The sequence below is a fragment of the Oncorhynchus tshawytscha genome, linkage group LG09 (genome assembly GCF_018296145.1).
Source record: "Oncorhynchus tshawytscha isolate Ot180627B linkage group LG09, Otsh_v2.0, whole genome shotgun sequence".
NCBI lineage: Eukaryota > Metazoa > Chordata > Actinopteri > Salmoniformes > Salmonidae > Oncorhynchus > Oncorhynchus tshawytscha.
In genome coordinates, this window is record NC_056437.1 from 12,090,641 (window position 1) to 12,106,243 (window position 15,603).

The 15,603-nt window shown below is 42.9% G+C and overlaps 1 protein-coding gene across 1 annotated transcript; it reads left to right on the forward strand.

Moving 5' to 3' along the window:
* The first annotated feature begins 1,132 nt into the window (after nt 1-1,132).
* ak3 (adenylate kinase 3) lies at nt 1,133-15,386 on the forward strand. Its single transcript, XM_024430897.2, has 5 exons — nt 1,133-1,592; nt 5,228-5,347; nt 11,804-11,976; nt 13,901-14,019; nt 14,708-15,386. Exons 1-5 carry the CDS (start codon nt 1,445-1,447, stop codon nt 14,826-14,828), a joined length of 681 nt encoding a protein of 226 aa, XP_024286665.1. The 5' UTR covers nt 1,133-1,444; the 3' UTR covers nt 14,829-15,386.
* Nucleotides 15,387-15,603: the final 217 nt, after the last annotated feature.

Here is a 15,603-nt window from a genome sequence, read left to right on the forward strand (position 1 = left end):
GTATGTGACCAATAAAATGTTATTTGATTTGATCTATGTTGACACTGCCATGTTGATCTGAGCCTTGCTGTTGGAGAACCGCTACAGTGCCTGACTTTTCAGGTACAGACACCCACTCTTTTCTGTACTTCTGGCTGTACAATTTTGATTGAGACATGTTGATTGATGTAAGTTCTGTTCAAGATCAAACATTCGTGAGCAACTATATTCATTGGGTTTGGCTCGTCGAAGCCGTACTACTGCTGCAGTCAGCCATCAATGATTTGCAATTTACTGAAATTGCTGCTGGCCTGCTGCTGTCTGTGCACGAGCTGGCGCTTGCTGCTGATGTCACTCAATGCACGTTTGCAGCCAGGCACGTGTGTTGTGACTAAGTGTGTGACAGAGAAAATAGTTTTTGTGTAATTTAGAGGGAAAATGCGTGCATTTTAGCGTTTGAGTCACTTTTCAAAAGTTGCTAAAAGTTCCAAATGCATTTTTAAAAGTAGCTAAATTTGTTAGGTGCTGTTTGAAAAAAAAGTTGCCAGGGTAGTCTGAAAAGTTGCTAAATCTAGCAACAAAATTGCTAAATTGGCATCACTGGATGCACCTCCCCCGACTTCACTCGCTGACTTAAACATACCTGATAACAAGTTGTCTCTTGTTGAATGACAAAAATACTTTATTGAAGAATACCTACAGTTGACCAATCATTGACAAAGGGGAATACACGTTGGCTCCAGAACTTTGGTTTGCCATGAGAAAAAATGTTGTGACAGAACATCCGAAAAAACCCTTACCGAAGTCCAAAACGAACAAGAACTTCTTCTGACGTGTTTCTACTGTGAAGCATATGGACATCGCTTGAACCTACCCATTATCTCTCCACATGGTATTTTATGTCATTGTGATTTTTATTAGTATTTTCAGTAGCTGAAGCAGCAGCTATTCATCCTGGGGTCCACACACAACATGACAAAATAAAGAACACTAATGGACCAGAACAGCAACACAAATTTAAACTAGGAACACTATGACTAAAGAACAATAGGCCTACGACTATTTTGGTCTAATTAAAAGGCCATAAATCCACACAAAAAAACATAGCATTATTTAGAAAACACCCAAAGACCGCCAGAGTGCGCTATTATTCCTGACGTCGTTAGATTGGGGCTGTGTGGATGCGAGCGTCCTCACCGAGTAGCGAGACAAAGCAGTTTTCTTGTTATGAACTTCTTCCTCCTCTTTCCGCGTCAAGGTCTTCGAAAAAAGAGCTGATTTCAAGAGCCAAACTAGAACTGCTACAGGAGTCGTCCGCAGTAGGCGATTGCACTTTTACACACAGTGGATAGACTTGGCCACCAATGGTGCATGGAGAATTCTGATCGAACAGAAGTTCTCGTCTAAACGCACAAATTACAGTTTTATGGGAAGGACGTGCTGATTACAACAATAACATTGGAAAATGGTTCAACAAAGGATATTCCGGGCGGTTATCATGGGACCTCCAGGTTCAGGGAAGGGCACAGTGTCGGGGCGCATAGTAAAACGTTTCGGATTATCGCATCTTTCAAGTGGAGACCTTTTGAGAGCCAACATTAAAGCCCAAACAGGTAAGATTAGACCATGGTGCAGTTCTAAACCTCTCCACCTAAAGCAGATAATGGAAATGGCTGCTATGGCTGATGAAAATAAGCAGAATGTGAAGTAAAACCATTACCCTAGTCAGTTTTCTCCAAGTAGTCAGATTGTTCCCACTTGCTTGTGTTAGGTGTTTCTCATGCATGAACAGCAGCAGTTGACACATTAGATAGCGTAGATGTTGCTACCATGTTCAGACCCACTGGACACGGACGTAAATTCAACGTCTATTCCACGTTGGTTCAACAAATTACGTGGAAAACAACGTTGATTCAACCAGTGTGTTGTAGGTGTGTGATATTAATACTTGTAAAAAAGAATCATTCATAAACTAAAATGAATATGAAAATATCGGATGCAATCAGATTCTTTTGGATGTTATGCACAAAATGTAAACATTGTTATCCACAAGGTGATGCAATGAAGCATGCGATATCTTGAAAACGACGATGGTGGTTGGTCATTATCCGACTCCCCTTGGGAAAAAGATAAAGATCAAGAGTTTATTTTTATTTCTTTAAATCAAAGATTACAGAGATGGTAATATACCGATACATTGCAAACAAAATTCTCCCCAGCAGTAACAAAAAAAGTGTTGTTCTGGTCTGGCTATGATAAGAGAAACAGTTCAGTCCAGTTCCACAATCATATTCTTATCTTGCTGCAAAAAGCTCGAGTCTGACTGGAGAGCAGACAAGACCCTGATCTTATATTATTGAGTGGAAAGAAGAGTTGTTAAAAAAGAAGAAGATTTCTACAGCTATAGTAGACCTGTGCACAGGTAACCTGATATCTGAACTACCTGCCACCTGAGCTTTCTACAGTGAAGGTCATGTGGTATGTCATCCGGTATGTAACTGCAACTTATTATCACGCTGCTTTAGCTCTTATCTTGACTGAAGTCCCATCAGATGTGAGGACCATCATAAACTGAGGAGTAGCCTATAGCAGACCACTGACTTTCAAGGACTTTGTTCCCACACCCCCTTGCTCCCTTTCCCCACACTGGAATGAAATGAAACCCATAAAGGACTGTAGAGTTCTTTCAGAACACCCACATTTAAAACATGACGAAATACTTTGTTTTTATTGCCCATACAATCTGTGATCTAGTTATCAGTTTAATAGTACATTTAAAAAAAAAAAAAGTACACACACACTTGGCACACAGCAAGCTATGTGCCAAGTCCTCAAAGAATGTAATAGTTCAAAGAATGCAAGCCTGATTTTGTTTCAGTGTGGTGTGTAGCTTCTTTGTTCTAGCCTGAAATGAGCTCCACTGTGCACAGTAGGCTAGCATTCTATGCTGCTCCTTATATGGCCCAGGCCTGCAAAACCTCCTCCCCCGACTGTTACAGAAATGATTTTCTGTATTATAGTCAGACAAAGACTCAAACTTTTTGGGGCCGGGGACCGCTTTTATGATAGCAAATGAATCAAAGACCCCCTCATAATCAGAACACAACTCGAGTGAGATGAAAAAATAGCATACAAGGAGGTATGACTTTGGCAGTGCATTGCCCTCGGGCCCTGGGAATTAACATTTTAAAGGCCCGCCTCTTGGCATTGGAGAGAACATTTTGTACTTTTTCAAGCTAATTTCCTGCAGTTCTACAAATTTTTACATGAGGCAGAGAGAACTTTTAAATTTTAATCATTTATTGTATTTTTTATTTAACCTTTTATTTAACTAGGCAAGTCAGTTAAGAACAAATTCTTATTTACAATGACGGCCTAACCCGGACAACGCTGGGCCAATTGTGCACTGCCCTATGGGACTCCCAATCACAGCCAGTTGTGATACAGCCTGGAATCGAACCAGGGTGTCTGTAGTGACGTCTCTAGCACTGAGATGCTGTGCGTTAGACCGCTGCGTCACTCGGGAGCCCCCAAAGCTAATTTAAAGCTTAAATTACAGTGCATTTATGTAAAAAAAAAATCAAACAAATTGGAGAATACATAAAGTATTCAGTTTAAAAAGATACAATTGGTGGAGTACTGTGGATACCAATATTCATGTGAGCCTCCCAGAACATAAATTGTGGCTTCATAATATTACATTGTATTGTATTACACTCTAAACTTATTCCACAGATCGCTTGGCCAAAACATTTTAAGTTGTTGTTAGTCATATTCATTGAAAAAAATTAAGGAAAAGTATTATAAAAAAAAATATATTTTTTTTTTGAGACCTGGCCGGGGACTGCCTGAAATTGGGGTGGCAGGTACCCCAGTGGTTAGAGCGTTGGGCCAATAACCGAAAGGTTGCTAGATCGAATCCCCAAGCTGCCAAGGAAAAAACTGGCGTTCTGCCCCTGAACAAGGCAGTTAACTCACTTTGTTCTTAACTGACTTGCCTAGTTAACTAAAGAGGAAAAAAATAAATACCTCAGACCCCACTTTGTGAACCCCTGAATTACGGGGAAAAAAGCCAAGGAGAAAAATAATTCTGGCCTGGAAATAATCTACTAAAGTTTTTACAGTTTTCTGCTCTTTTGCACACCAATATCTCTACCTGTACATGACCATCTGATCATTTATCACTCCAGTGTTAATCTGCAAAATTGTAATTATTCGCCTACCTCCTCATGCCTTTTGCACACAATGTATATAGACTCTCTTTTTTTTCTACTGTGTTATTGACTTGTTAATTGTTTACTCCATGTGTAACTCTGTGTTGTCTGTTCACACTGCTATGCTTTATCTTGGCCAGGTCGCAGTTGCAAATGAGAACTTGTTCTCAACTAGCCTACCTGGTTAAATAAAGGTGAAATAAAAAATAAAAACAAACATATCAGAAATATAGTTCATTTGAGGTGATTTTGGGGTGATTTTGTCAGTCTTTTCTTGGCTTGGTAAAGATACAGGATCTTTTTGTCTTTAATGTACATGTTATATAATAAACTATATTCTGGACAGGATAAGATTTGGTAGAATATGTTCTCACTAGAGAATGCATAATTAAGATGACAGAGCTGAGCTCTTTGTGTTCCTGTATCTCTTCTGGCAGAGCAGGAAAATATATATGACAGCTTTGTGTTTTATCCTTTCAGAACGGGGTCTTCTGAGATAATAAAAAGTTAAGATCACAGATCTGATCCTTGTGTTATTCTGCATCCTCTCCTGGCAGAGCTAGGTCTTAGCTTTATGTTGCTCTGTGTATCTCCTCTCCTGGCAGAGCTAGGTCTTAGCTTTATGTTGCTCTGTGTATCTCCTCTCCTGGCAGAGCTAGGTCTTAGCTTTATGTTGCTCTGTGTATCTCCTCTCCTGGCAGACCTAGGTCTTAGCTTTATGTTGCTCTGTGTATCTCCTCTCCTGGCAGAGCTAGGTCTTAGCTTTATGTTGCTCTGTGTATCTCCTCTCCTGGCAGAGCTAGGTCTTAGCTTTATGTTGCTCTGTGTATCTCCTCTCCTGGCAGACCTAGGTCTTAGCTTTATGTTGCTCTGTGTATCTCCTCTCCTGGCAGAGCTAGGTCTTAGCTTTATGTTGCTCTGTGTATCTCCTCTCCTGGCAGACCTAGGTCTTCTGATGAAGTGCATAATGTGTACATGTTTAAATACTAAAGATGACAGCTCTGATCTTTCTGTTCCACTGTGAATTCTTGCAGAGCTGGGTCTTCTGATGAAGTCATGCATCGATCAGGGTCAGCTGGTACCTGATGACGTCATCTCCCGTCTCATCCTGACAGAGATGAGGAGCATAGAGCAGAGCAGCTGGCTGCTGGACGGTAAGCAGTAAGCACCTGCACCACACGCATTTCGCCAACAGCAAGCGAGAGGGAGGATGACAATGGGGAAAGATAAAGGTTGTATCAAAGGGCAACATAGGTCGGACTTAAACAATGAAGTGTGTCGGAGGCTGCAGCATTACCGCTAGACCAGCCAGGCCACCCATTACTCAGATTTAGAGACATCAACATAGACAAGGCAATAGGCATATGTTTTAAAAAGGCATTCAGTACACTCCAGACACCTTCAAGTGAGTAGGAATATGCTTTGGATTTGTTTCTAAGAAACATTTACATTATTTGAACAGCTTGCTGTTGAACAGTAAGCAGCACCTGCACTCGTTAAGCTATTCTTGATAATGGTGCCAGAAGGGATGGCTGTCGTTTTACGGGCTCCTAACCAACTGTGCTATTTCTTTCTTTTTTTTTTGCATTGTTTGCAGCTTATTTTGTGCACAAATTTGCTGCTACCATCTCTTATAACCGAAAAGAGCTTCTGGACATCAGAACAGCGATTACTCACCACGAACTGGACAAAGATATTTTCTTTAATAAGTCCGACACAAAGGATATGCTGCTTTCTGGAGAACAGGCCCAAATCTCCGTCATTAGCGTGAAGAAAGGGGCGGAGATACCGAGGGAGAAGGTCGGGGTGCCTTGTTAGGATTTGTAGGCGAGTGAGTAAATTGCTATTACCATTGCCATTACAATTATTGGCCAACGTGAAATCACTGGTACGTGAAATCACTGAAAACAAACTTGATGATCTACGGTCGAGCTTATCCTATCTACGGGACATAAAAAACTGTAATATCTTGTGTTTCACTGAGTTGTGGCTGAACAACGACACGGATAATATAGAGGTGGCTGGGTTTTCCGTACATCGGTAGGACAAAGCAGCTACGTCTGGTAAGAAGAGGAGCGGGAGTGTTTGTCAATTTGTCAATAACTGCTGGTGTGCGATGTCTAATGTTAAAGAAGTTTCTAAGTATTGCTCGTCTGAGGTAGATTACCTCATGATAAGCTCTACCAAGAGCGATCTCATCTATATTATTCATAGCCGTCTATTTACCATCACAAACTGATGCTGGCACTAAGACCACCTCCGTCACCAGCTTCATCATTAAGTGTATTGATGACGTCGTCCCCATAGTGACCATTCGTGCAAATCCCAACCAGAAGCCATGGATTACAGCCAACATCTGCACCGAGCTAAAGGCTAGAGCCAGTTGAGGACAAGTTCTCATTTACAACTGCGACTTGGCCAAGATGAAGCAAAGCAGTGCGACAACAAAAAAACACTTGGAATAAACAAACATACAGTCAATAACACAATAGAAAAGTCTATATACAGTGTGTGCAAATGAGGTAAGATAAGGGAGGTAAGGCAATAAATAGGCTATATTGGTGAAATAATTGCAATTAAACACTGGAGTGATAGATGTGCAGAAGATGAATGTGTAAGTATAGATATTGGGGTGCAAAGGAGCAAAAACAATATATAACATTATGGGGATGAGGTAGTTGGATGGGCTATTTACAGATGGGCTATGTACAGGTGCAGTGATCTGTGAGCTGCTCTGACAGCAGGTGCTTAAAGTTAGTGAGGGAGACATGAGTGTCCAGCTTCAGTGATTTTTGCAATTCGTTCCAGTCATTGGCAGCAGAGAACTGCAAGGAAAGGCGGCCAAAGTAGGAATTGGCTTTGGGGGTGACCAGTGAAATATACCTGCTGGAGCACGTGCTTACTGGTGGTTGCTGCTATGGTGACCAGTGAGCTGAGATAAGGCGGGGCTTTACCTAGCAAAGACTTATAGATGACCTGGAGCCAGTGGGTTTGGCGACGAGTATGAAGCGAGGGCCAGCCAACGAGAGCATACAGGTTACAGTGGTGGGTAGTGTATGGGGCTTTGGTGACAAAACGGATGGCACTGTGATAGACTGCATCCAACTTGCTGAGTAGAGTGTTGGAGGCTATTTTTGTAAATGATGTCACCGAAGTCAAGGATCAGTAGGTTAGTCAGTTTTACAACGGTATGTTTGGCAGCACGAGTGAAGGAGGCTTTGTTGCTATATAGGAAGCGGATTCTGGATTTAATTTTGGATTGGAGATGCTTAATGTGAGTCTGGAAGGAGAGTTTACAGTCTAGCCAGACATCTAGGTATTTGTAGTTGTCCACATATTCTAAGTCAGAACCGTCCAGAGTAGTAATGCTGAACGGTCGAAAGCCTTGGCCAGGTCGATGAATACAGCCTCACAGTATTGTCTCTTATCGATGGCGGTTATGATATCGTTTTGAACCTTGATCGTGGCTGAGGTGCACCCATGACCAGCTCGGAAACAAGATTGCATAGGGGAGAAGGTACGGTGGGATTCGACATCATCGGTGATCTGTTTGTTAACTTGGCTTTCGAAGACCATAGATATAGGTCTGTAACAGTTTGGGTCAAGAGTGTCTCCCCTATGAAGAGGGGGATGATCGCGGCAGCTTTCCAATCTTTGGGGATCTCAGACAATACGAAAGAGAGGTTGAACAGGCTAGTAATAGGGGTTGCAACAATTTCCGCGGATCATTTTCGAAAGAGAGGGTCCAGATTTTCTAGCCCGACTGATTTGTAGGGATCCAGATTTTGCAGGTCTTTCAGAACATCGGCTATCTGGATTTGGGTGAAGGAGAAATGAGGGAGGCTTGGGCAAGTTGCTGTGGGGGGTGCAGGGCTGTTGACCGGGGTAGGAGGAAGGCTGAAACAAATTATCAGACTCTAGTCACCCAAGTCATAGACTGTTCTCTCTGCTACCGCACAGCAACAGGTACAAGTAGCAGGGTAGCGTAGTGGTTAGAGTGTTGGACTAGTAACCAGAAGGTTGCAAGTTCAAACCCCCGACAAATCTGTCGTTCTGCCCGTGAACAGGCAGTTAACCCACTGTTCCTAGGCAGTCATTGAAAATAAGAATTTATTCTTAACTGACTTGCCTAGTTAAATAAAGGTAACATAAAAAAGTCTAGGTCCAAAAGGCTCCCCAACAGCTTCTACCCCCAAGCTATAAGACTGCTGAACAACTAATCAAATAGCCACCCGGACTATTCACATCAATTATTTATGAAAATTGCTCTGAAAGGGTTAAATAACCGTAGGCCACTAATATCACAACTGATATGTGATGCTAGGCGGATGGACTATCAGATCAGTGTGTGTTCAGCCTGGCCCAAGACGGTTTTCCATTTCAAAATAGCTGTCAAAGTGGGAGATAGTGGCAAATAGTACAGTCATGCATGCATCATGTTAAAGGGATACTTTGGGAATTTGGTAATGAGGTCCTTCATCTACTACCCCAGAGTCAGATAAACTATTGAATACCATTTGTATGTCTCTGTGTCCAGGGACGGCCTGCTCATTAAGCAGGATTAGGTGGTCGCTAAACCGACCAAGACTCACCTTTCTCTCAACCAGTGTCACGTCCTGACCATAGAGAGTCCTTATTTTCTATGGTGGAGTAGGTCAGGGCGTGACTGGGAGGTTAGTCTAGTTTATATTTTCTATGTGGGGTTCTAGTTTTGTTTTCTATGTTGGTGTTTGGTATGATTCCCAATTAGAGGCAGCTGGCTATCGTTGTCTCTAATTGGGGATCATATTTAAGTAGCATTTTTCCACCTGTGTTTTGTGGGATATTGTATGGCAGCCTGTCGAGCCCGCTGAGGCATGGCAGCCTGTCGAGCCCGCTGAGGCATGGCAGCCTGTCGAGCCCGCTGAGGCCTCCCAGGTAGCTCCGGGTCGGACACCTGGACCCGACATCACCTCCAACACCAAAACAAAACAAACAAACATTCCCTGATGCTTCCCTTTGTTGAGTCATCATTCTGTAACGATGCACGCTGAGAGTCGGGAAGCAAGTTCAGGGAGTGACTACATAAATAAATGAACAAAACTCCACAGAGGAACCCTAGTCAGAGTGACGATTGGGTTCTTGGTCAACCCCCTGACCCCCCCCTCCATTTTAAGAATAATGGAAGCCACTGTGGTCTTGGGGACCTTCAATGCTGCAGACATGTTTTGGTACCCTTCCCCAGATCTGTGCCTCAACACAATCCTGTCTTGGAGCTTTACGGACAATTCCTTCGACCTCATGGCTTGGTTTTTGCTGTGACATGCACTGTCAAATCAAATTTATTTATATAGCCCTTCGTACATCAGCTGATATCTCAAAGTGCTGTACAGAAGCCCAGCCTAAAACCCCAAACAGCAAGCAATGCAGGTGTAGAAGCACGGTGGCTAGGAAAAACTCCCTAGAAAAGCCAAAACCTAGGAAGAAGCCTGGTTCCTCTCTAGGTTATGTGGGGTGGCCAGTCCTCTTCTGGCTGTGCCGGGTGGAGATTATAACAGAACATGGCCAAGATGTTCAAATGTTCATAAATGACCAGCATGGTCGAATAATAATAATAAGGCAGAACAGTTGAAACTGGAGCAGCAGCACGCCCAGGTGGACTGGGGACAGCAAGGAGTCATCATGTCAGGTAGTCCTGGGGGGCATGGTCCTAGGGCTGAGAGAGAGAGAGAGAGAGAGAGAGAGAGAGAGAGAAAACACAAACTTAGATTCACACAGGACACCGAACAGGAGAGGTACTCCAGATATAATAAACTGACCCTAGCCCCCCGACACATTAACTTCTGCAGCATAAATACTGGAGGCTGAGACAGGAGGGGTCAGGAGACACTGTGGCCCCATCCGAGGACACCCCCAGACAGGAAGGATATAACCCCACCCACTTTGCCAAAGCACAGCCACTAGAGGGATATCTTCAACCACCAACTTACCATCCTGAGACAAGGCTGAGTATAGCCCACAAAGAACTCCGCCATGGCACAACCCAAGGGGGGGCGCCATCCCAGACAGGATGACCACATCAGTGAATCAACCCACTCAGGTGACGCACCCCTTCCAGGGACGGCAAGAGAGAGCCCCAGTAAGCCAGTGACTCAGCCCCTGTAATAGGGTTAGAGGCAGAGAATCCCAGTGGGAAGAGGGGAACCGGCCAGGCAGAGACAGCAAGGGCGGTTCGTTGCTCCAGAGCCTTTCCGTTCACCTTCCCACTCCTGGGCCAGACTACACTCAATCATATGACCCACTGAAGAGATGAGTCTTCAGTAAAGACTTAAAGGTTGAGACCGAGTTTGCGTCTCTGACATGGGTAGGCAGACCGTTCCATAAAAATGGAGCTCTATAGGAGAAAGCCCTGCCTCCAGCTGTTTGCTTTGAAATTCTAGGGACAATTAGGAGGCCTGCGTCTTGTGACCGTAGCATCACTGTGGGACCTTATATAGAAAGGTGTGTGCCTTGCCAAATCATATCCAATCAATTGAATTTACCACAGGTGGACTCCAATCAAGTTGTAGAAACATCTCAAGGTGGTCAATGGAAACAGGATGCACCTGTGGTCAAATTCAATTCTCATAGCAAAGGGTCTGAATACTTATGTTAAGCTATTTTCTTTTCTTACATATTTGCAAAATGTTCTTTTGTCATTATGGGGTATTGTGTGTGTGTGTGTGTGTGTGTGTGTGTGTGTGTGTCTATATTGCTGAGGATTTAAAAAAAATGTAATCCATTTCAGAATAAGGCTGTAACGTAACAAAATGTGGAAAAAGTCAAGGGGTCTGAATACTTTCTGAAGGCACTGTAAGTAGGGGTAAAGTGCCTATGCATAGATAATAAACAGCGAATAACATTTGAATAATTGTTCTGCAGTCTCATGGCTTGGGGGTAGAAGCTGTTTAGGAGCCTTTTGGACCTTGACTTGGCCCTTCGGTACCACTTGCCGTACTGTAGCAGAGAGAACAGTCTAAGTTGACTGGAGTCTTTGGCAATTTTTGTGCCTTCCTCTGACACCTAGTATATAGGTCCTGGGTGGCAGGAAGCTTGGCCCCAGTGATGTACTGGGCCCTACGCACTAACCTTTGTAGTGCCTTACGTTCGGATGCCGAGCAGTTGCCATACCAGGCGGTGATGCAACCGGTCAGGATGCTCTAGATGGTGCAGCTGTAGAACTTTTTGAGGTTCTGGGGACCCATGCCAAATCTTTTCAGTCTCCTGAGGGGGAAAAGGCATTGTCGTGCCTTCTTCACGTCTGTCTTGGTGTGTTTTGTGACAGTTTGTTGGTGATGTGGACACCAAGGAACTTGAAACGCATTGGAGAAGAAGGTACGAGGGAAGGGACCTTGGACCTTTTCCACCTATACGGTTAAGGAGGAGGCGAGAAGAGATGAGAGGAATCGCAGAAAGATGAATTGGAAAAGAGCCATGTCCCTGGGCCTCTACTTTCCTGTCAGGGTTCCCCCTTGGGAAGATTGTGAACATAAAACTCTAGAATGGACATTCTCAAGCTATGAAGGTTTATAACATCAACCACTAGTGTATTATATATCTCTATGCTTACACTGGTCTCTCCTGTCTGGAAGGGTTCCCCCGCACCGTGACTCAGGCGGAGACTCTAGACGGCGTGTGCAGTGTGGACACAGTCATCAACATGGACGTTCCTTTCCAGACCATCAAACAGAGACTGACCTCTCGCTGGCTCCACCTGCCTAGCGGACGCGTCTACAACATCGACTTCAACCCACCCAAGATCTCTGTAAGTATAGTCTGAGTCACAGATGTATTTGACGGATACATACGACTGAGCTATATTGAAGCTTCTGCTCCAAATGTATGTGGCCAAGTTTTAACACACAGGCCTTATTACAACATAATTAAAATGATTACACATGTAATAACCATGTAACAGGATAGTAAAAACACACGTATACACTGTGTGTATTTTTAAAAAACTATTTGATAAGACCTCTTTTTTTTATTGTTCCATCTCTCCCACCACACAGTTGCTCTTGTCGTTAGCTAGCTTTAGCTGAATCTCAAGCTGCTCTTTCACCATGCAACCACCTGACAGCGCCTGGCTCACTTACAAGTCATGCTTTCAAAATATGGGTATTAAAATAAAAAAAACAATCCTTAAACGTTAAAGTAGGGCACAGACTGCGTGTACCTGCGGCGTGGGGAGATTTAGAGGAGAAAGAGAGACAGATGGCGGAAGAAGGGATTAGACAGATAAAACAACGGTGCATCCCAAATGACACCCTATTCCCCATATAGTGCACTACTTTAGACCAGAGCCCTATGGCCTATACAGGGAATAGGGTGCCATTTCCGAACGCATCCAGTGTGGCATTTGTTTGCTGTGGCAATCCAAGTGGGGACCTTTTGCTCTCGTCCATGCATTTTAAACTGGAGCAAACAAGACATTGTTACCACACCTGGGTTCAAATAGTATTTGGAATCATTTCATATACTTGAGCTGTGTTTGATTGAACTTGCCTGGCGCAATGAAACCAATAGAAAAGTCCTAAAATTGCAAACCCTGCCCACCTGGCACTCCAAAAACGCTAAAGCACATGCTCAAAGCATTACGATTTCAAATAGGTTGTTGCATGGTGAATTAGGAGCTTTTAAAAGAGCAGCTTGATATTTAGCTAAAGCTAGCTAATGACAAGAGCAACTGTTCTTAACCATGAAAAGAACACTGAATGAAATCTCCTTCACCTCTCCCAGCAGCTTTCTGTATTCTGCTCTTTAGAGCCTGTGCATTGTGAGCCTGTGCATTATACCTGTGTTAGTGTTGCTTTTTTGCAATTACAAACATGCTGGTAGGAGGTTGAATGCAATTTGAATAGTAAGACTTTCAGGTTAAACACTTATCTACAGTAGTGTTTGTATTCCAACGTGTTGAGTCTGAGAGGACTAATACTTCATACAATAGAGGTGCAAATGTAGTACAAAAAGCAGTGTTTCATGTGAATTGTGCAAACAGGATGAAACTTCAGAAGATGACAGCCTCTTACTAATCTTTGCACTTCAGAGGCTGCTTGATCTGGGAGGGAGGTGTAGATGGTCTACTCTCTCTTTCTCAAGGGTCTGTTCAAGTTTGCTTTCTGCGCCACCTAAGGCAAGGTCGTCAGGTTTTCTTTTTCTTCTACTAACCATACAGGTTTCTGCATGAATGTTCACTTCCCCCTCCATGCAGTTCTTAAAACAGGCAGTACTGGCTTAGGCTGTGTGGTTTACACTTTACGTACCACTATGTCAGTATGTTGGTCTACTAAATCGTACAATATTTAAATATTTTTTTATTTAACCTTTGTTTAACTAGGCAAGTCAGTTAAGAACAAATTCTTATTTACAATGACGGCCTAGGAACAGTGGGTTAACTGCATTTTTCAGGGGCAGAACAACATATTTTTTACTTTGTCAGCTCTGGGATTTGATCTAGCAACCTTTCGGTTACTGGCCCAATGCTCTAACCACTAGGCTATATACCTCAGTGTAGCTCAGTTTGTGTAAGATGCTAGCAACGCCAGGACCGTTTGATTCCTGCTTGGGCCCCCTATATGAAAATGTATGCACGCACCATTGTAAATTGCTTTGGATAAAAGTATCTGTTAAATGGCATATCTTAACATGCTCACAGTTTGGTCTGTTTTGGTTGGCCCTCCTGGCTACAGGGCCTTGATGATGTCACTGGAGAGCCTCTGATTCAGAGAGACGATGACACACCAGAGACCATCACCAGGAGGCTGAGGTCCTACGAAAACCAGACACAACCCGTGTTGGAGTACTACAGGTAATGTCCCAAATCTGAGCTATCTATCTATCTATCTATATATATATTTTAGCTTTTATATTCATTATTACATTATATAAACTGTAACTGTGTAATAACGTTGCAGTTTATCTTCTTACATCATAGGCTTTAAGGCTTATATCTGCCCTTTGGGAGTTGGGACATAACAAACGGACATTCATCTCAATTAGACATCATTGTGAATGACTGAATGTCAGGATCGATTCATATCACATCTATTTCTGTGGCCAATTAAAGTAGGAAAATATTAGTCCATAGCTCCTGTGTACATAAGATGGCTTCTGGGGCTCTTAGTCACTGGTAACTGGACAACGGGAAGAGAACTCTGAATTAACCCTACTACAGGGGCCGGTCGGAGAACTGAAACCGCTTGGGACTGTAAACAAAGGATTCAGGCTCAGACAGGAGATCAGACAGTGAATTCATTCCAGTGTTTTCTTTCCCTTTGTTAAACAGTGAATCTTTGTTGGTAACCTTGAAAGCATTATGTAGTTGAGTACTAGGTTGTATTCAGTAGACTAGACTGTAGCAAAAACATTTTGCAATGGAATGCGGAAATATGTGTTCTTATTGGAGACAATCAGGGAGTACCTACCTGTTTCAAAACTAGTGCTTATGTTTATTATGATGACTGTCATGAGGTACTAATGTCTGTTTCTACCAACAGGAGCAAAGGGATGTTGGAGACATTCTCAGGAACGGAAACCAACAAGATCTGGCCTCACATTCAGGCATTTCTGTCCAAAAAACTCTTCCCCCAAAATGATAAGGTTGTTGGGAAAGCCTAGAATCCACCCTGGGAACAGATGGATTAGTTTAACACACCTTAAATGGAACTTAACTCTTTGGTCCAAACCATAGCAGTATCTCTGTGCCTATATAAGACCATGCCACTTAGTACAACATATTGTAGTTGGATAAGGACCACTTGTTCAACCAATGTCACATTCTCTCTGTTCATTCCATATGTCACCTGATCCCAGATCTGTTTATGCTGTCTTGCCAACTCTTATTGTCACTGTCAAGCTAAACATCGATCGTTGTAGTTGGCAAGACAGCACAAACAGATCTGGGATCAGGATACTCAATATGTAACTTGTTGCTAGGTGATATGGATTTGTGTTCTTGGTCTGTCTGTGTGTGTGTGTGTGGGTGGACAGGACAGGACAGGACTTGGGGCTAAAGTGCCATTATGTGAAGTGGTTTTGAATTAATCAATGTTTGTAGGGCCAAGTGCCTGTTGTCGACTGTACTTTATCATGTAGTAGAAGTTTTTAAATGATCGAAAATGTGAATCACCATGCAGTTATTAATACATTAAAAAAATGCTGATTTTATGCCTATGACTGACGACACTGATTGTGGGGAAACATTTGTCACCATTTTAAGCTGACATTTTAAATTGTTAAAGTGAAACGTATCAATATTATTACCATAGTAACCACATTTCCATCCAGTTTTATTTGAGTGAAGTCATATCCTATAAAATTAAATAAAATGATCACGACAGTTGTGATGGAAACAGGTTTCGGTGTAATTTTGTAAATGCTGACAGATAATTTG